The sequence below is a fragment of the Kryptolebias marmoratus genome, linkage group LG2 (genome assembly GCF_001649575.2).
Source record: "Kryptolebias marmoratus isolate JLee-2015 linkage group LG2, ASM164957v2, whole genome shotgun sequence".
In the NCBI taxonomy this organism is placed as follows: domain Eukaryota; kingdom Metazoa; phylum Chordata; class Actinopteri; order Cyprinodontiformes; family Rivulidae; genus Kryptolebias; species Kryptolebias marmoratus.
In genome coordinates, this window is record NC_051431.1 from 17,960,675 (window position 1) to 17,980,855 (window position 20,181).

At 37.2% G+C, this 20,181-nt stretch overlaps 1 protein-coding gene across 2 annotated transcripts; it reads right to left on the bottom strand.

Annotated features, from left to right (window-relative positions):
• Positions 1 to 628: 628 nt before the first annotated feature.
• Positions 629 to 15,447, bottom strand: scn2b (sodium channel, voltage-gated, type II, beta). 2 transcript variants are annotated; one of them, XM_017423950.3, is made up of 6 exons: positions 15,206 to 15,445; positions 5,562 to 5,722; positions 5,258 to 5,471; positions 3,135 to 3,327; positions 1,722 to 1,788; positions 629 to 737 (listed from the first exon to the last, which is right to left on the bottom strand). In XM_017423950.3, exons 1-5 carry the CDS (start codon positions 15,288 to 15,290, stop codon positions 1,779 to 1,781), a joined length of 663 nt encoding a protein of 220 aa, XP_017279439.1. In that variant the 5' UTR covers positions 15,291 to 15,445; the 3' UTR covers positions 629 to 737; positions 1,722 to 1,778. The 2 variants fall into 2 exon arrangements, with proteins under 2 accessions (XP_017279439.1, XP_024863350.1); XM_025007582.2 differs by lacking the exons at positions 629 to 737; positions 1,722 to 1,788 and having other exon boundaries at positions 3,131 to 3,327; positions 15,206 to 15,447.
• Between the last annotated feature and the right edge of the window lie 4,734 nt (positions 15,448 to 20,181).

Sequence of the window (20,181 nt, forward strand, 5' to 3'; positions counted from 1 at the left end):
TCTTACAACAACAACAATTAGCTTTGAGTAGTCACTAGAAATGGCTTTAAAACAATGTAAAAATACAATATATTATTGTAAAAACAACATTTTTTTAACTTTACATCAGATAGTCAAGCTCCTTGATCATTTTTGCCTGCACAAACATTGTCTAATCCACTGATATATAGTTGTAAGGAAGTTATAAATTCTGTTTTCTCCAAAGTTTGAGGACACATACAAACTCGTACCTATTGAATACAGCAAGGGCAAACAATGTTTTCTGTTGAAGTTGAATTAAAATTTAAAGTAGAACCATATTGGTAGGTCATACTCTCCAGCCCTAACTTGTCATGGAGTGAGCTTTGAAAATGACATTAGCTATAATAAGAAAGACATCTCTTGTTAATGACATTGACTTGGCGCTATAGGTAAAGTAATCCAAGTTTAGTGTTTCAAGTCCCTGACTTGTTTCATGAGAAAACATATAATATATAGACCAACCTAAAAATGCACACTCACACACACACACACACACACACATATATGCAATCAGTACTCATACATACAATCCATCCCACTTGTTTGCATTAAACAGACACACACACACACACATATATATATATATATATATATATATATATATATATATATATATATATATATATATATATATATATATATATATAAATTATGCACTTGTGAACAATGATTCAAGCAGTGGTTACTACAGTTTCTTCAGGAGTGGGTGCACATGTCTGGAAGAAAAAAGAAAATGACAAACAACATTAAATTTCACAGCTAATATTTAAATGTATAGTAACTATAAGTAAATAGTCTTGTTAACAATTATTATAACAGCTATTGCGTGGTATATTCTAGTATTACTTTTCTTTATGTTTAAATTTTCTACTCTCTACTATTGACACTCACTGACAGAAAAAGAAAACCCAGACTAGTGGTGGGAATGAAATGAAACTGCATGCGTTCAAAGGTCATGTGACTGCATTTCAAGAGTTATAATATCAGATCAAATGGAGTTGGCAGTACGGGCACACTGCTGGTCCCTGTTCAGTGGCGTGTTACACCCCATCAGGCCTGGACACAAGCAGCTACTCTGTGAAGAACAGTCCTACAGTCATTGTGTCCTCTACGTCCAAATCAAACCATCACTACTGGGTGCTTAACTTATCCTGTCAATGAGTGCATTTTTCACTTTTGTTGATACTGATTTTCCACAGTTAACTGTTATTTATCTAGTTTGAGTTACAGTTGCATTTATTCCATAATTTGTCTTATTTAGTTGATGAACACGACTCTTTTTTATGTCTTTTTAATAAGCCTAAACATTGGTATATTGAACATATTTTGCATGTTTATGCTTGAATAAACATGATCAATACTCAATAAAAAAACAGTATCAAAACATTAAATTGAGAGACAGCTGTCTGTTTTTTTTTGTTGTTTGGTCCAGCATTTTATTTTTCTATTTTTCTTTAAATACTTTTTTTCCACTGTTTGCTGGAATCATATCTGATATATCATTCACTGGCACTGGATTTGAACAATATGCTAAATTATTTGGTTCACATGAGTTAGTGTAAACAAACCTAGTACACATTGGCTATGAAGCAACATTTCAAAATGTCTGCTTCACATTTAACTTACAAACTTGAAAGGAATACAGCTTCTGCAGCACTGAATGGACAATAAAAGTGTAGTGGATTGATGGAGTAACTTACCAGATGAGGTGTTAGAAATGGAAGCTCCAGAGAGACTTGTTCAGTTTACTGATCATGCTATGGAAGTCTATCAAAGAATAATAAAAAACAAAACAAAAAATTAACAACATGACAAGTTAGCTTTCAAAGATGTAGAATTGGGGGTTTCTACAATTTTCAAAATCTTTATATTGCAAATCCAAACATGAACATATCAACAAGACAAAATTTCTAAATAGGTTAAACTATACAGAACCACTGTTTTTCATTTCATCTCATTCAGAATGTATTAGTTTATGTACAAATGCAAACAAAATTGTCAGTGCTATGATCAGCATTCCATACCCACAGAATATCTTCTTTAAAGACACTGGGCCTTGTGATTCTGGTTGTCAACACTTACAAAGTTTGTTTTTTGGGATTCATGAAACAGGCAAACATGGGTCTCATTTCAGTGAAATTTGTGGACTTATACCTCTTCTAAATAAAGCTACTGATTTATGCTGCTATTTAACTGAAATATGTAAAAGAGAATGTGACGACACAAGTAGCTTTTCTTACAGCTATGTCAATACTGACTCAAGACAATAAAACTTACAATTTCTGTAAAAACTCATGGGATCCACATTTGTTAAGTTAACTATGTAAAAAGAACAAGTAGCTTATTTACTCTGGTAGGATGGCTAATTGAATGGCTAATTATGTGAAGGCTGATTCAGTTTTACATTCTTGATTTCCTGTTTTTTTAAATTATTTTTTTATGTTTTTTGCAGCCTACTTTTTCCTATTTTAGCTATCTCTATATCAAAGCATTCAGCTCATTCAGAAGATGGGTGCTATGACTTAGTATTTTGAAAAGTATAAAGATTACAAACACCATACTTTATATGCAAATATTTTCCCCACAGAAATGCATTGAGATCTTTTCAATTCCTTCAGAAACACTGTTTTTTAAATCCACTTCAGCATCCTTACTCTATTTTTGCCTTTTTACGCTACCTGTAATTTTTAGCTTCTGTTCTGTTACTTTTAGGTTTTAGCTAGTCTTTTGGTTTTTTATTAACATTAACATTTTGCTGCTTTTAGCAAAGCTTTTGCCACTTTTTGCTTGCAGCTTGTGTTCTTTTACTTTTAGCTACTATTTTGCTCCTTATAGCTAGTGTTCTGCTTTTTTAGCTTTAACAACTCAAGTTACAATTAATGGTGAATGGTGATTAAAGTCAGTATTAGACGGAGGAGTTAAAGGAGTTAAATGGATATGCTGTTTGTAAGTGGCATATTCCAGAGCAGGTGCTTCATACAAATGGAATAACTACATATTAGAATAAGCCACCAAAATAAGATTAGCCTCGGTACTGGAGTTTGTTTAGTTTAGTTTTTTTTTTTTTTTTTTGAAGATTTAAGAATTTAAGATTTGATACTGAGATGTCTTACTTGGTTCCCTCCTCTGCAACAGCTTCAGGCTCCAGTTTCCCCTCCTCCTCCATCTTCTCCTCTGAAATCAGTTCTTGTTTCCGGTGTCGGCGAAGACATTTCACTACCACCATTGAAAGGATGAGTAAAGCCAACGCTCCACCCACTGATGCCCCAATAGCAACAGCAATGGTTGAATCTCTTGGAGGGGGAACTGAAGAGCAGAGAGGAGAGGGTTAATTATTTTGTAGACAAAGCATGGAGACAAGTGCGGTGCTGGCTAAAAGCTCTGCTGGGCTTGATTAAACAGACAGGAAGGAAGGAAAGTGCTGCTGCGTTAGCCTCATATGTGTTCCTGTGTAAGTGATTGAGTGAGTGAGAAAAACTGGTAAAGAACAAGTTTAACCCCTTGATGGTTATTAATAAGTAAAACAGCTGACTCAGGTCTTCTCACTTAGAATTACACACAAAATATGCGACCAATAATATAAAAATATTAGCAAACCTTTAACAGTTATAACTTGCTAAAAGGGTAAGCAACACATTTCATCCACCTGTATTATGTGTGATTGGTTACAACATTCAAAACAGCAACTGTTTTATACATCTAATGATATACAAAAACTAGAGAAAATAGTCAGAGTTGACAAATTTTAAAATGTTAGTTCTGATTCTATAGGTTCAATTTATTGCCATTAAAATATTGAACTTAAAATATTGTTTGCACATAATCCTTGTGTGCGTAAAACTGATTTGCATAGTAATAAAAGTGAAAATAGACAGAAGACTACTGAAAGAAGTTGCACATACAAAATTGATACATGCAGTCACACCTCAAATTGATTCAATGACCTAATCAAACTGACCAACAGAGGGTGAATTGCTTTGTTACGTTCAGTTAAAAGTTCAATGCAGATCTTACCTCCTACGCCGATCAAGTGCTGTCAGACCTCAAGCTTTTAGAAGTCTGAACTAACCAAGTTTAAGCCTGAGTAACCGACTTCCATTATACACATGGATTAAAATTTATTTTCATTCTTAATAGATGCATAAAGCCTTGTTTAAATTTTGTTCTGCATTTTGGAAGATGGGCATTCTTCTGCATTTCAGGCACTCTACATAGCATTGCTCTTTTTAAATTCACTGGATAATATGAAGGGAGATACTAGTTTGTATTGTATTGGTCAATACATTTACCTTAAATATGTGATGAATATAGCTTGCATAGTTAACCTCTGCTGTTTAGCTCAGTCTAGGGTTGTCCTTTACCATTACAATTGTCCACCACATAAAACATTTTGCTTAAAGCAGAAACCTTTAAGCAATACTTTATAGATATAATCTGAGTAATGCCAAATTGCAACATCACTGTGTACCTAAAGCCTCAAATTCAGATATTAAAAGGCAGTTAAGGTAAAATTAAAGAAACTTTATATTGCTTACATGGCAGTATATTGCTTACTCATGCCAACTTCTGATTGGCTGAGGTCGCTTGAGGGATCTAGGGAAAAAGATCTGCACTGAAACTTTATTTGACAGCCACAAATCATCTGACCGCTTATTAGATGGCTTGATTGGTGAATTATCACCATCCAATCAGTTTGGGTGTATAGGCATGAACATAACTTAACTTAGAATTTCAAATAGGAAATTTCGACTGCTAAGTTTTGCACATGGATTTTTACTGCTCCGATGTTCACAAAACCCTTTTCTTATAACACTGTGTTGTTCACGTTTTCTCTTTACAAATTCAAATCTCTCATCCTCACAGAAAGAAAATCAGTTTTATGGTTTACTTTAATTTTTCAGGCAAATCTATTAACAGGTTGACAAAGCTTCACTTACAACTTTAAACTCTGGAAGTGAGAAGTCAACAATATCTACAAGCTCAGAATCATATAAATTGAGCCCATATGCTTATAAGCTAGCACATTAAAGAAAAGTTACAAGTCGTGTTCATTGGCTTGACAGCGAAAGTCATATCACAAAATCAAAATTGTATTCAAAGAAAACATTTCTGAGTTCCTAGGTTATTTTGATGTATCTGTAAGCAATACAAAAATGAAGATACTTGTCATGAAAATAAGACTTAACTTAAAAAGTATAACTTGCTCTGTTTTTGCAGAATAGTGCTAACATCTTACTTTCTGTGACGACTTTGAACTGAATGAAACCATGTCCCTGGATCCGGTCTGGGGGGTTTTTCACATAGCAGTTGTATATCCCCTCATCTTCCAGTTGAACATCTGACAGGGTGATTGACAAGTCGTTTTTGTCCAAGTTTCCAGAAAACACAACCCTGTCCCCAAATCGGTTCAAAGGCAATGCCTGCATTCTTTTTCGATTGTAATGCATAAACTATTGAAAGAGAGAGAGTGTTTAGAGCTGGCTTAGAGTTTGAAGTTGAGAATTTGGCGCATTAAATTGTGTAAGAACAAGTCGTCTTACCTTCTCCTCTGTGTCGTTCTTGGTCTCTTGGTAAGTCCAGTTCATGCCAAACTTTGTAAGATCAATCTTATAGCAAGAAGTGAATGTGCAGGGGATCGTGACAGTTGTTCCGTTAAGTGCAGTAATGTTACTGAGCACCAGAACATCCATGCTTGAACATGCTGAAAATAAATAAATATGGCACAATTAATGCTTTGAAAAGGTTTCATGGGAGTCAGAGTAACAGCTAGCAGCTCAAGCCAGTGCTTTATTAAATATTGGCACTTTTGCAAAGGACTTTTGTTTTCATTTTTCTCCAAACAAAAAACAGTCATGTTACTACACTGAATCATGTGCATGGTGCCTAGCTATTGTACCAATCTGTTGATCAGATGGGACTTATCTGCTGGTCCCAAAACAACACCTACATACAGTAAAAATAGGTGATTTTTAAAGTGAGGATTCAATACCTTTTATCTGGAAAGATAAGAGGATATCTGTATGAGTTTAATTATGGAAAGAGTGAGTTTTCAGTTAGATGGATGAAAAAAGTCTTAATGGATCCAACTAATCAGTGGTAAGACACAATTGTGATATCAATGTATGTGGTGAAAACAGTGCTAAAAAGTGACAAGGCATAAAATAAGATGTGCTATTCTGTTGGCCTAGTCCTGCTGTTAGCTGGACTCACCCATTATAATTTCTCGCAATCCAGCTGACTTTGGTCAATTGTAGGACAAACACTGACTACCTCCTTGACTACCCATAACTACTTCACACAAGCCCACTAAAAGAAACCCCACAACAATAACAACAACAAACAAGCATAAATACTACTACTTTAAAAGTTCCACCATTAAACCTCATTCATGCTAGATGACCACATTGCTATGACATTAAAAATCCAAGCAGAATGTGAATGGTCTCTTCAGGGTTTTGGCGAGGTCTTCAGGCACATATTCTGAATGCAGTGGGCTCTCCATTATATGTAATAGTCTGTGACTGTTCCACATACATAAAACCTCTGTAGCGAGGTTGTAATGGCTTATCATGGTGGTGGCAGTGTATGGGTTGACCGTGGGGCAGAATGTTGGCTACAGTTGGCAGCATATTCATGATGTAAGCCCATACGCACTGGTGTGTCTCGGTCATACAGAATTTGAAGCAGGGCTGGTCACACTGGCCTTATGTCTAGACTACAAGTGTGTTTGTGCTAATGTTACAGAAACAACCTAGAACAGACATCATACCCATAACTGCATCTTGATATCCAAGGAAATCTTGCAGGCCAGGTGTATCAAGCACAGTGAGGGCACAATCGGGTATTTCAGGAATGCAGACAAAAGCGAGGGAAAATCTTTTTGTCAAGTACTAAAAGCATAGCAGCATCAGGGTTGTCTTCACGATGATAGAGATTTATAAAATTTGCCATCATCCAGCCACATTCTAATATGTTGTGTAGGTTGGGGAGAGTGGTCATAATCCAGTCTGAAGGGGTTCAAAGGCAGTGGTTACCAAAGTTAGGGTCTGGACCCCACTTGAGAAAACCTATAGAAATCAAATGAACTTAAAAAAAATGCCAATAGAATATTTAGCCTTAATTTGAAAAGCTTGTTTGTGTAAAATAACAACAACAAAAACACTTCTCAAACTAATTAAAACTGTACCCAAATATTTCCATGCCATTCTAAAACTACACTATATACCATTAAATCAAACTAAATAAATGTTACAATTCCACGGGTTTCCTCCATCTTGGAAACTTTTTTTTTTCTCAGCATAGGCTAACACCCCCTCCCCCACCCCAGACTGCATCCTCCCTCAGTATTGAAGTGTGTGTGTGTGTGCAATGGGACTCTGCACCAATCTCTCCTCTGCAGTCGAGTGTTTCTGGCTCCCTTCCCACTGCTGCTGCACCACTCCACAGGCCTGCATCTCTGCACCACACACACACCTACACACACACACACACACACACACACTTGTACTTTCCACATTTTCACCTACTTAGTATATATGTATATATAGTTTACACACACTTAAAATGTTCCCTATGTGCAGTCCACCAAAGTGCAGAACATCACCTACTTCATCCTCTTCTCTCTCACACCCACATGCATACACACCCATCCTCAAGGCCTGCGTTGTCAGCAGCAGTATGCTCACCCCTCTGGCTCTGCTGTGTCAATGTCATCCCTGCACACTAACCTATCAGTACACACAGCTCCCAGCAATGCATTTAAGCCAACGCCTCTGTCACTGTCACCTCTGTCACACACACTGAGGAACTGCAGACATATGTGCCCTTCTTACAATCTGTGGTGCACAGATATACAACATTAGAAACAGTTCTTGACACTCTCCAGCTGACTCAGCAGTCCTGTGGCTAGTGAGAAAAGGAGAGAAATGCAGTGAGTTGCTAACAGATGAAATACTGCAGTGAAGCAGCTCACATGACTCCTCCTTCTCGTTGCCCCTCCCTCTTTCCCTTCCCGTCTTTGTCCATCTCCCTAGCCTCCTTTCACACCTCTCTCAGAGAAGCTCTAGTGCTCAAACTCTGTACCACATCACTCCAACATCCTCACTGTTCTCTTGTAAAGCAAGTTAAAAGTGGCAAAAAGGTACTGCAGAAACAGATCTGTTACACTGCATTTCCTTTATGACTTGGCTTGATTTAATCACAAAACCCTTTTTATTTGAAATACTTATATTGGTAAACAGTTTGTCTAAATAGTCATTTTTTTAAATTTTTGTTGAAGATTTTAAAGTATCACAGCAAGTTTCAAACCTATCCTATGAAACCTATCTTATCCAAGAACTCACAAAAAACACAGTATGTAAAGCATTATCAGGGATTAGTGTCTTGACACTCTTGCCACTGAAACATCGACACCAGGAGAAAATGATCCAGTGTCAGTCTAAATCTTTGTTCAAGACTTGTTGGGCCCAACCAGATTTCCAAGGAGTGGCTGGGCAAAAAGGGGGTGCTTAAAGACCACAAGAGCTGATTTAGTTTTTACTTTCCCATATTTGTGCTTTTCTTTTCCCCTTCACTAGGTTTTATGTGGTTGGTTTTGGATTTAGGTTTACACAATTTTCTACTTAACTGGGTTTAGGAAACAAACCAGCTTGATTGTTACTGCATTCAATAAACAATAAATTTAAATCATACATAAATGAAAATGACCAAAAATACACATTTTAAAAATATTTTGATGGTGTTTTGAAAACTTGATTAAGTTTTAAGGTCTTCTTTGGCAATGATTTGTAAACTCACATAGGCCTGACACAACAGGGGAACCTTATCGGACAGGGAAAGATGATGACATTTACATCACAGGCAAAAGAAGAAGGAAAGTCTGGACATGCATGTTTCCAATCCTTACACATACCTTACACATGCTCTCCATTACACTCTGTCCCTGTTGTGTTTTATTCAAACACTCTACTCAAATACAGGCTGATTATTAATTCATTAAACATCTTTTACAAGAACTCTGGTATAAACCTCAGCAATGCCACCACTTTAACATAGGTTTTATTTACTGTTGCCAAAACCGTACTAAGTACAAACTCTCACATGGTAATAGTAAATATAAGATGCTATCTCTAAATTTTTTACTCTTGATTTACTCATATTCCATACGTCTAGTGTTGCCTCTAGTGCCCCCTGCTCTAGAGAAAGTCTTACTGCATTCTTCATATTGCAGCAGCCAATACAACTTTAACTGAAAAAACAAACAAACAAACAACAACAAAAAACATGACTGCTGTGTTTTTTAAATTATTATTATTTATTATTATTATTATTAGTCGTTTTTTGGGGTGGTAGGGTGGTGCAGGTGGTGTAAAAAAATGGTTTCTGATTCTGCCAACCTAATTAGACAGAGCTAAAACTAAAGCAAATGGAATCTGAACAGAACCTAAATTAAATGTTACTGCAATGTTAATGCTATAAACATCATTACACAAGAGAGACAATAGAGACAGGAAGAAAGTAAAAACACAGACAGGAAATATTTTTGTAAACGGACCTAATTTTGACGTAAAAATACCAAAACCCATTAAAAACTACTGACCAGTGTTTAAACAAAATGGCAAAAAACATACTTTTTGTTCTGCGCCCTCGTGTACCCTCCACTTTATTATAAATTATTGACAACCATGTTTGCCAGAACCAGAAAGCCAGGCTTTTTTTTTTTTTTTTTTAAAGAGCCTTTGTGGACAAATCTGAAATGTCAAACAGCACTCACAGGGTTCATTAATGAGTGTGCTGGTCAGAGTTGCTGACTGATACTTTTCTCTTGGCCTGTACGTTCCACTCGCCACAGAATATTACAGATAAATTTAGATGCGTAAGGCAGAAATGAAAACATATCAAGCAGCTTGATCAAGCTTTTCTCAACATAGTTTGAATAAAACAATGATTTCAAGTCTTTTCCTATATCTAATCTGCTTGATGCATCCTTTCCATCTTATTTCCAGCTGTGGGAGTGTCTTCTGAAAAATAAAAAATGAGCAAATCATTCTGAATATATTCCAAGGTTTTACTTGTTTATCTAATTTGTGTCAATATAGCGAGCATTATTGTTAAGAGGTCCATTGCTTCTAGAGAAACCTTGGGTGTGATGACTAGATTTAGTGAGACAAAGTGTTGGAGAGAAAAGGCCAAGTTTAGGCTCAAAGTCAGACACTTTTTGTTGTTGTTGCCTATCATGAGATATGCATTTGCATGTGAAAGAGTCCGTTATTGACATCTTGCTCCCACTTTAGCCATCCGCAATGCAGTACAGTCATGGAACTGACGTTCTCTCTCAGCAATCCTTTTATCAGAACAAAGTACACTATTTACAGTGAGGTTTTGTCTTACTGGAGGCTCACGTCAATACATTTTGTGGCTCCCTATCTCATTGTGCTGCTGCCCTCTAGTGCTTCACTGTAGGAGCTGTAACTCTGCAGATGCCAAATGAAGGTGAGCTGGTGAAAAACTGAAATCCAGAAGATCGCTACACAGACACATTAAGTCTAGACCTGGTAATGGTCCCAAAACAGAAAGCATTTCATTAAAAACTAACTGACAGTAATGTGCTCACTATCTGAATAAAGACCATGATTAAAATACCTTAATGGAAGGGCCAGTGTGTATGTTTATGAAAAATAAATAAATAAATACAATTCTATGATGAGTGGATCGTAATTTTATTTCTTTCATCTCAGCAGTGCTGTTCTGACTTTGTTGGTTTCCAATACCAAGTTTGAAAAGTCAAAAGCGATGGGTTTATGCCGGAAATGTTTAAATAATATACTATCCTTTCCAAAGAGCAATTGAAAAGAAACAGGAATTTCTGTCAGATGTAAATGCTAAATCCAGGGTTTTTTTCTTCGTCAGTCCAGAACTGAATGCAGCCTCAGATGGTTAGAAATCAGGTTACTGTAATGACATTGTCTGCAGAGATATGGAGATTTGGATTAAGAATCAGATGCGATGTTCAAGTGTATGTTTAAGTTCATTTTTCCCTCCATACTTATTGGCTGAATCACTGAACGATCTCTCCCTGCATGATGCAGCCCACATCCTGTTTACCGCTTGGGCTGATAGCCCCACCCGAGTGTTTCCAGATTGATTATAATAAAGTCTTACAATCAATCTGGAAGCAGACTCGAATAACATTTTTATTACTTGCTTTTAAAGGTTTAAATCAGGAGTAGGCAACTCTGGTCCTGGAGAACCACTATCCTGCATGGTTTCCTTGTTTCCCTGCTCCAACACACCTGATTCAGTGGTTAAATTACCTCTTCATGTTCTGCAGAAGCCTGTTAATCACCCATTGATTCAAATCAGGTGTGTTGGAGCAGAAGAACAAGTAAAACATGCAGGATGGTGGCCCTCGAGGACCACGGTTGCTTACCCTTGGTTTAAATGGTCTTGCCCCATCACACTGAAGTGATCTCATCATCTACAGGACACACATGTAAGAACACCGATCTACCAATCAGTATCTCTTATAGAGTCCAAGATCTAAATTAAAACAAACACATCTAAATTAAAGATGATTGGGTTTTTGCAGTGGTTGCCCCAAATCTGTGTAAAAGTTTAACTTAGAAGATATGGAATACTCAGACTTTTAAATCTATGTTTAAGACTCACCTTATCAAGTATAACCTGTAACAGTTATATTTTAGCTTTTGCAGCTAATTCACAAGGAGTTTAGATTTTTCGAGACCTTCAAAAGCATCCCGGTTCACTTTCCTGACACACAAGTGCACCCCTGCCCCTTCCTCTCCCCCACTCCTCTAGAAAACTCTACAAGTGGGCTTAATTGAAGTTTGGTAGTGTTCAGAGATGATAAATTAACAAATAAGTGATGTATTTCTGAAGAAAAGCAGCGCTGGATCTTTCAGCCACAAGTGGCTTCCATTGCACAGGAAGACTTAACAAACAGCTGAATTACTGGGATTGGCTCAGCTTTTTAAGAAAAAAAAAGGGATCTCAGCGTTCCTGTGTTGGGTAGTTTACAGATGTCAGCTCATCGTAATCAGAAATACTCTAGACTTTCTGAAAGTTGCCTTTTTTGTTGTTTGTTTTTCTTTAACCTTATTTCACTCAAAAAAATAAAATAAATAAATAAATATATATATATATATATATATATATATATATATATATATATATATATATATATATACATACATACATACATACACACACAAATAGAAGAAAGAAAAAATGAAAAGTTCTGAATGTAAAGGGTGCAAAGTCAAGAAAAAAAATCTCATATCTGCCCCTTATTAAAAAAAATTAATAACTTCAAATTTACAACTAACATAACCTTGAACCTTTTCCAGATTTACAAACAAACAAAAACAAACATCCAGGTATGGTTTATATCTTATTTTCATTACATGGTATCATATTTTCCTAATCATTTTGATTTAATCTCCTTTTAGAACACACAGATTGTTTTGGAGGTTTTTATATTACTATCTAGACCAGTGGTCTCCAATCCTGGTCCTCAAGGGCCACTATCCTGCATGTTTTGTTTCTTTGCTCCAACACACTTGATTTGAATCAATGGGTGATTAACAGGCTTCTGCAAGACATGAAGAGGTAATTCCACTGAATCAGGTGTGTTGGAGCAGGGAAACAAGGAAAACAGGCAGGACAAGGGTTGCCTACCCCTGCTTTATACTATAATATATATTTGAGGTTTGACGAAAATCTCCTGTCTCTTGAAGTTACAGTGAGTCACTCTTTTAACAAGTTTTGACTGGATATTTAATGGTAACAATGTTTTATGAGCCATATACATAACTTGCAATTTTTTCTGTAAAATAAAAATAGCATTTGTAATAGTTTTGCAGTCTTTCCCCCAAACTTCAAGACAATATGTTAAATGTGGTACAGTCATTGAATTATATAATATATACAATGCTTTATCATTAAGAACTGTTTTACTTTATACAATATTGCAATAGTTTTTACTATTTTTGTTCTTAATTAATATGAGATCTCCACGTCAGCTTCTCATCAATGATGATGCCCAAAAATTTAATTTCACTAACTCTATGAATTTCAATATCACTAATTGTGAATGGGGCTTTGATATGTTTCCTTCTGTTACTAAATATCATGGAATTTGTTTTGTCCAAATTTACTGATAATCTAATCAGATGAAGTCATGTTTGTATTTTCATGAATTCTGTTTGTATAGACTTCAACATCTGGGCAATGTTTTTACCAGAGTAAAAAAACTGTGGTGTCATCAGCAAACAAAACACATTTTAAAAGCCTCGACACATTGACCAGATCATTCACATACAAAGTAAACGGCTTTAGTCCAAGCTGCTATTTGCCTGATAATACTAGCAAGATTGGGCGTGTTTCTAAGGAAACCCGGAAGGCTGCTGCCAATTCACGGTTCAGAGGCTCATAGAGACAGTTAGCCACGCTAACATGTAATGAACAAAACGGCTGTTGTCTGGCAGAGTTGGTCTTCAGTTCACAAAGAAGGGATTATTATTGGACAAAAGACTTGAAAGATGGACTTGTTGCTCGAAGGGCCAGAAGATGGACTTGTTAACTAATGCCATCATCAAGTGGTAAGGTTTGCTGTGTTAACTACTTTATTATGATCCAAATTTATTTGGAACTATAGCCATTCTGTGATATTACCGGACATTTTATCAAGCTCCTGGTCACAATGTGTTATATTTATTTCCAGCCTAAATAGTCATATTATGACCATATTCCATGTGTGACATGAGCTGCTGTTCTAATCTGCTCATTTAACACAGCTCTGATGTGTTGGGTGTGGTGAGTGAGGCAAACCCAACATGCAGACTCATACATGGAGGAGCACAAAGAAAAAACTAATTTATTTATTTTTAAAAAAACACAAAAAGGAGCAAAAACAAAAGATGACATGGCAGCAACAAAAACTAACAAATTCCAGGGTTGCAAAGACACAATGGGCGAGACAAGAGGGAACCCAGACAGCACTTAAGTGTGATAATGAACCAGCAAGTGAGTGTGGAAAATGACCGGGTTTTACAGGCTGAGGATAACGAGGGAGCAGAAACAGGTGACTGATTGGTGACGCAGGACAGGTGTGGGCGGTAGAGGCAGGCTGACGAGTACTGAGCTGAGGACAGTGAATGATGGCAAGAACAAAGCAAAAACTGAAAAAGAAAAGGACTTCTGACAGAAAACTAAACAAGAAACAAAACAGAACTATAGAAACACGGAACAATAAACCCAATACAAAAGAAACTCAAACAAAACCCAAATCCTGACAAACACAAGTTGGTTTTGTATGCTTTGCTCTAGCCTGATGTCACCTGAGTGTAACAGGATGACTGGTCAGAAGACAACAAGGCAACATGGCGTCAGTCAAAACAAACTAAAGAAAAGCCAAAAGTTTGATGTTCTGTTGCAGAACTAATAGGTCGTTGGTGAGTTTCTGTCATTCAGGTGTGATGAACAATTAGTCAGCTCTTATTTGTAGGTCTGATAGACTGTTCAAGAGCCTTTCTTTGTGTGTAGTCATATTCATTTATTTACTTTTCTGTGTATGCCTTTTGACAATTTGTGTAAACACTTGTTCGGGTTTGGTGTATTTTCAGGGATTCATCTCTCATGCATGTATACGTTTCATGTCATTTTACTCTTTTTTTAAATTAGTTTTTTTAGCAGTTCCTGTGTTTACAGAAGTTTACCCTCGTGAACAGAGAGGGCTAGAAGGCTTATATAACACATAACACATGCAACAGTCTTCTAGGATTGAATTCTATCCCCGACACTAATTGCTATGGAGACGTTTTATGACAGCCTTATTACGTCGATGTTTATTTAAAGCTGAAAGCTGTGCATCACCAGGAGCTGTTGTCATGAGGCTAAACAGATAAATAAAAGACAATCAAAAATAAAACAAAAAAGAATAAAGCCACAACAATCCTCTCCTATTGAGGGGCCTTGTCAAAGTGGGGAAATTCACCGACATTATCTCATGTTGCGCCTTTTAAAGCCCATCAGCTGCCACCCCTTCTGTCTGGGGGTTTTTACCCCCCCCCCCCCAAACACTCGAGCTAAGATAGGAGTGATGCTAAATTTGATCCGCGCAATAATGTATCAAGGTATAGATCCGTTCGCCTGTTTTGTGTCTTACCAGAGAGTGAGAGCAGCAGCAGCAGCAGCGCAGCGCTCCCCAGCTGAACGCCAGACCTCCTCTCCTCCTGCGCGGCCGAAGACATTTTCTCTCCTCCTCCTCCTCAAATCTGGGATGCTAAAAAAATAATAACAAGGTATGCTAAAAAATACAAATTAAAGGCAGCACGAGAGCTCTTGGTGTGCGCGTTAAAATGCAATAAAAAGTGCTACTGTGATTTTAGAGGCAGGACATGGCTGGCAGTGTCTGTAGCCTTAACGTGACTGGTTGATCTTATGGTTGTCGGTTTGCTGGTGACGGAGGAGGAGGGCAGGACACAAGGTAGGCGGCAGAAGGTAAGATGGAGGATGTGTGTGCCGCCACACAGCGTCTTGAAACTAATGGTTTGTTTGAAAATGTCTTAAGGTTTTGGGGAGAAATAGAATATCAGAGGACGAATAGAAAGAAAAAAGAAGTGAATACTGACGGAAGAAAAGGATATGAAACACAAGGTCCAGCTTCCTCTTTTGAAAAACCGTGTGACATCACATAGCTTTTCTTTCTTTTTTGACAATTACAGCTAACTTTATTTTAGGACAAGAACGAAGTAACATAAATGTATATTTATGTTTAATTCACACAAAGCAGAAACTCAACGAAATCTCTGACTAAAAAGTAACAAAGTTCCATTCCCTGATACTACACTTGACCTCACACAAGAAGTGGTAATTTTTTTCTTTTCTTTTGGGCATTGAAGATAAATAATGAAATAATAAAATACAATTTAAAAAATCAAAGGTAACCCACGGTCCTTGTTTTGGATGAGAAGACCCCACTGAGCAGAATCGGGCTGCCGTGCAGCGAAACAGGAAATTAAACAGAGCCCATCCCGAACCTTCCATGTTTTCTTCCCAGAGGCAGAAGGAGAGCTCTGTAATTACACGGCACGGCACAGCACGGTTCTACTTAGCTCGGGTCTTGTCTGATTTATCCCCCAGCAGCACCATCTCTGCTTTAGGATCACCCCTAAAGAGTGTGTGTATCTGCTGCGTCACAAAATGTGTGTTTACTATTACATCACACTGACTATGGGGTGCCGTTTGTAAAGCAACTTGTGCTCAATATTTATGCCTAAATTTTGTCACATTTAGCTTCAAACACTGTTTAAAAATGTAGTGTGGATTTTCTGATGTCACCTTTTACAACATTTAGCTAGTTAAATGCAATTGTTACAGTTACATGCTAAATATAAATCTAAATGCTAAATGTTAAATCTAAATGTTAAATCTAAATGTATTTATGTTTAGTAATGTTATAAGTAGTTTTTGAGACAACAGCAAATATAATCCATTACAAAGAACATTCATTTATACTAACTTGCTGTACAAAAAATATGAATAAAACATTCACGGCATTATTCATTATTTTAAGCATTATTTTTTGTCATTTCCTGTAAAAATCCAGAACAGTCTGTCGCTACTATTTTGTTATTTTATTTTCGCCAGAATTGAATTGACCTGATGACTTTGGTATCCAGTTTGTTGTTAATAAGTCTTGTAATGTTACTAATGTGAACACACAACCAAAATTCTAAATATTTTGAATGCAAAGATATAAGTGTCTTGTTTAGTTTTTAGATTGTTCTTTGTCTTTGTTTTGTTGTTTTCTTTCTTTAATAAAACAGTAGAAAGGCTTGGTTCCATGTGTAAAGCTTCTTAGGTCTTCCATCAAATTGAAGATTCAAAAGAACATTGTGGTTTCCAGCTTCATTGGGTAGACAGCTAGCTTTAAAGGTAATGACGGTTGCTAGGTAACGAGGTAGCGTGGTTGCAAGCTGCAGCCTCAGTGAGCTCCTGAAACCCCAGAAAGCTTTTAGGTTGGAGGCAGTCTGCCATAAACTCTTTAAAAATCTCAAACTTGGTTCTAAAAAGTCTGCTATGAGTAAGAAGTAATCTAGTCCAGGTTTAAAGTGTATAAGCATTTTAGTGTCTAAACTACAGCAGATTAATGATGTTTAATAGAGTGAAAATGAGGCGGAATTCCTCTTTAGCTGATTCTCGAACCAGAAGCAAACTTCAGCCTAGTGTCAAGCTTTTATTTTGGTACTCCCTGTTTCAGGCATAAAAAAGCATATTAACTAAACATTTAGTTACAACATTTAGTATTTAGATTTAAAATTTAACATTTAGATTTAACATTTAGATTTAGATTTAGCATTTAGCTGTAACAATTACATTTAACTAGCTAAATGTTGTAAAAGGCTACATCAGAAAATCCACACTACATTTTTAAACAGTGTTTGAAGCTAAATGTGACAAAATTTAGGCATAAATATTGANAGCATTTAGATTTATATTTAGCATGTAGCTGTAACAATTACGTTTAACTAGCTAAATGTTGTAAAAGGTGACATCAGAAAATCCACACTACATTTTTAAACAGTGTTTGAAGCTAAATGTGACAAAATTTAGGCATAAATATTGAGCACAAGTTGCTTTACAAACGGCACCCCATAAGCGACAGACGAGTGAAGGGGTGTTTACAGGGGTTAAATAGCTTTAAAAAAAACGTCATAAAAAGCTGAGTACAGCAAGAGATGTTTGTCATGCACTCAAAGTGCAATCCGTGATGGACTCAAATATTAACAGATCCGTGTTTGGTGTAATGATGTATCTGTGTTTGCGCGGCTGCACAGATGCTGTTGTTCACTGCTACATGTGATCAGTCTCTTTGACCAATCAGAGGCCAGCTCTCTCAGCATCATTATTGTCTTACCTGCTTTGCTCGCATGGTAAGGACAGTATTAGTTATATCATTGGCTTATTGGCCCTGATGTTTTCTGAATAACCCAGATGAAGATCTGATCAAAAATTCAGTTCAATCTATGTAATGAATAGACTTTAGAGGCTAAAATCAAGAGATTTTGTACATATTTTAAAGTTTAATCACGTGGTTAAAAAAGAATGATAATAAACTAAGGTAACTAATTGCATCATACAGTTAGTTTTGTACTTTTTTTTTTAGGCAAACAGAGAATGTTAGTGCGTGATTGGAAAAAAGGACATGTAAAATGAGAAGAAGTCTGGATGCGAAAGGCAACATTTCATTCCCTGTAGCAGAAAAAAAAACCAGCCTAAGCTCCAAAATAATCACAAACAAACATGAATGATGCTCAAATTTAAGAAGAAGGGGAAGAGAATTATTGAGAAAATGAAGAGTGATGGATTGAGAGTGAAGACTGGATTTATTGAAGATATAAGCTGGTCAATAGTTACCAAAACATTATCAGCCATGACATCAGTTGTAGAACATGGAGTGTGGAGAAAAGGGCAAGCGTCTTTGTTCAGGCTATGGATAGCCAAACAAGGACCTGTATTTTATTATTTTCCTGAGTTATAAAACAAGTTTTTCTCAAAAAAGACATACTGGTGTGAAAGAATGCTACATTGGCTAAGCCTCTATATTTTTGCATGACATTGTTTGTTTGGTTTGTTCCTGTTTTCTCAACTGAACAGTGTTGAGCATAGTCTTGATGCCCAATCCTTGCCCTTGAGGGCCACTAACCTGCAGGCTTTATTTTCTTGCTCTTCAGCATGTCTTCAAGTTCTACAGAAGCCAGTTAGTCGCTCATTCATTCAAATCAGGTGTGTCAAAGCTGAGAACCATCTAAAGCATACTGGATAGTGGCCCTCCAGGACCTGGAGTGGGCAGCACTGGCAAAGACTGTATATGGTGATGGTGCTGAGAGGCTGCTAAATGTATCGGTCTGTCTGATCAGCACGTCTAGTCAGTGCAAAGGTTTACTCAACTTCTGGTGGACTAATAGCTATTTGACAGAACATTACTTCAAAATGACTAGACTATCCCTTTAAGGGTGCATTCACACCTGATAGTCCTGTAGACTCGGTTTGATCGGGGAGCAAAATTGCAACATTTGTTACAATTTCAGCTGGTGTGGTTCACATTCACACTGCACCGAATCAATCAAGCCAAACCCTTTGAGCAACCTGTTCCCGCCCTTGCCTGTGGTGGCGCTGCACCAAGAACTACTGAAGGAAACGACTCAAAAAATCTGAAAAAGGCACAGAATGCAACTTCCTTCTTCTGGAAAAGTAAACAAAAATGGAGTGGGGTCAAATTTGACCAGTTTTAGAATTTCCACGTCTGACCACCTGCCATTTTTCCTGCTAGTGGTAGAAATGTGCGTTTGTTTTGGTTGTATTTACCCAGAAGGCCCTGTGCTGTAGTCTGCTTCCTGCTTTTGGAGCGGTCTCCGTTCTGCTTGCATTCACATATGCATTCAAGCAGCGCCAGACTTCCCTTCAACTGAACCGAGATGTAGGTTTTTAGGCGGACCAGAGTTCGCTTTTTGTTTTCCACATCAGAGTTCAATTGCGCATTCACACCTCCCCAAACTAACTGGATTATCTAGGCAAACAAATTAGAGTTTGATTAAAGTGGACTGAACAGGGCTGGTGTGAATGCACCCTAAGTCTTCAGATGTAGAAAGAAGGATAGGGTCAAGTTTCATCTATGACTGATGGAGTTTAGCAGTTCAGGCTAGGGTTAGTTATCAGTTTAGTTATCATTGTATCTTGTACCTGTCTGTAATTTTGTTTCTGTAACTCTGTCTGTAATTTTGTTTTGTGTTGTAAAGCACTTTGAGTCGCCTCGTGCTGAAAAGTGCTATATAAATAAATGTACCTACCTACCTACCTTAGGGTCTCCTCAGGGTTTTTTGGGTTAGGGCCTTTTGGGGCTGGGCTAGGGTTAGGGTCTCCTCAGGGTTGAAGGGGTTAGGGCCTTTGGGGCCTGGGCTAGGGTTAGGGTCTCCTCTGGGTTTTGTGGGTTAGGGCCCTTTGGGCCTGGGCTAGGGTTAGGGTCTCCTCAGGGTTGAATGGGGTAAGGGCATTTTGGCTCAGGGCTAGGGTTAGGGTTTCCGCCTGGATGAAGGGGTAAGGGCATTTTTTCTCAGGGCTAGGGTTAGGGTCTCCTCA

What these genes read in the sequence shown, in the direction of transcription:
- scn2b (XM_017423950.3), bottom strand. Translation starts at nt 15,290, where the DNA reads ATGTCTTCGGCCGCGCAGGAGGAGAGGAGGTCTGGCGTTCAGCTGGGG. An exon ending in GCTGCTGCTCTCACTCTCTG is followed by an intron (nt 5,723 to 15,205) that starts GTAAGACACAAA and finishes ATTTATTTTCAG; the next exon opens with CATGTTCAAGCATGGATGTT. An exon ending in AGAACGACACAGAGGAGAAG is followed by an intron (nt 5,472 to 5,561) that starts GTAAGACGACTT and finishes CTCTTTCAATAG; the next exon opens with TTTATGCATTACAATCGAAA.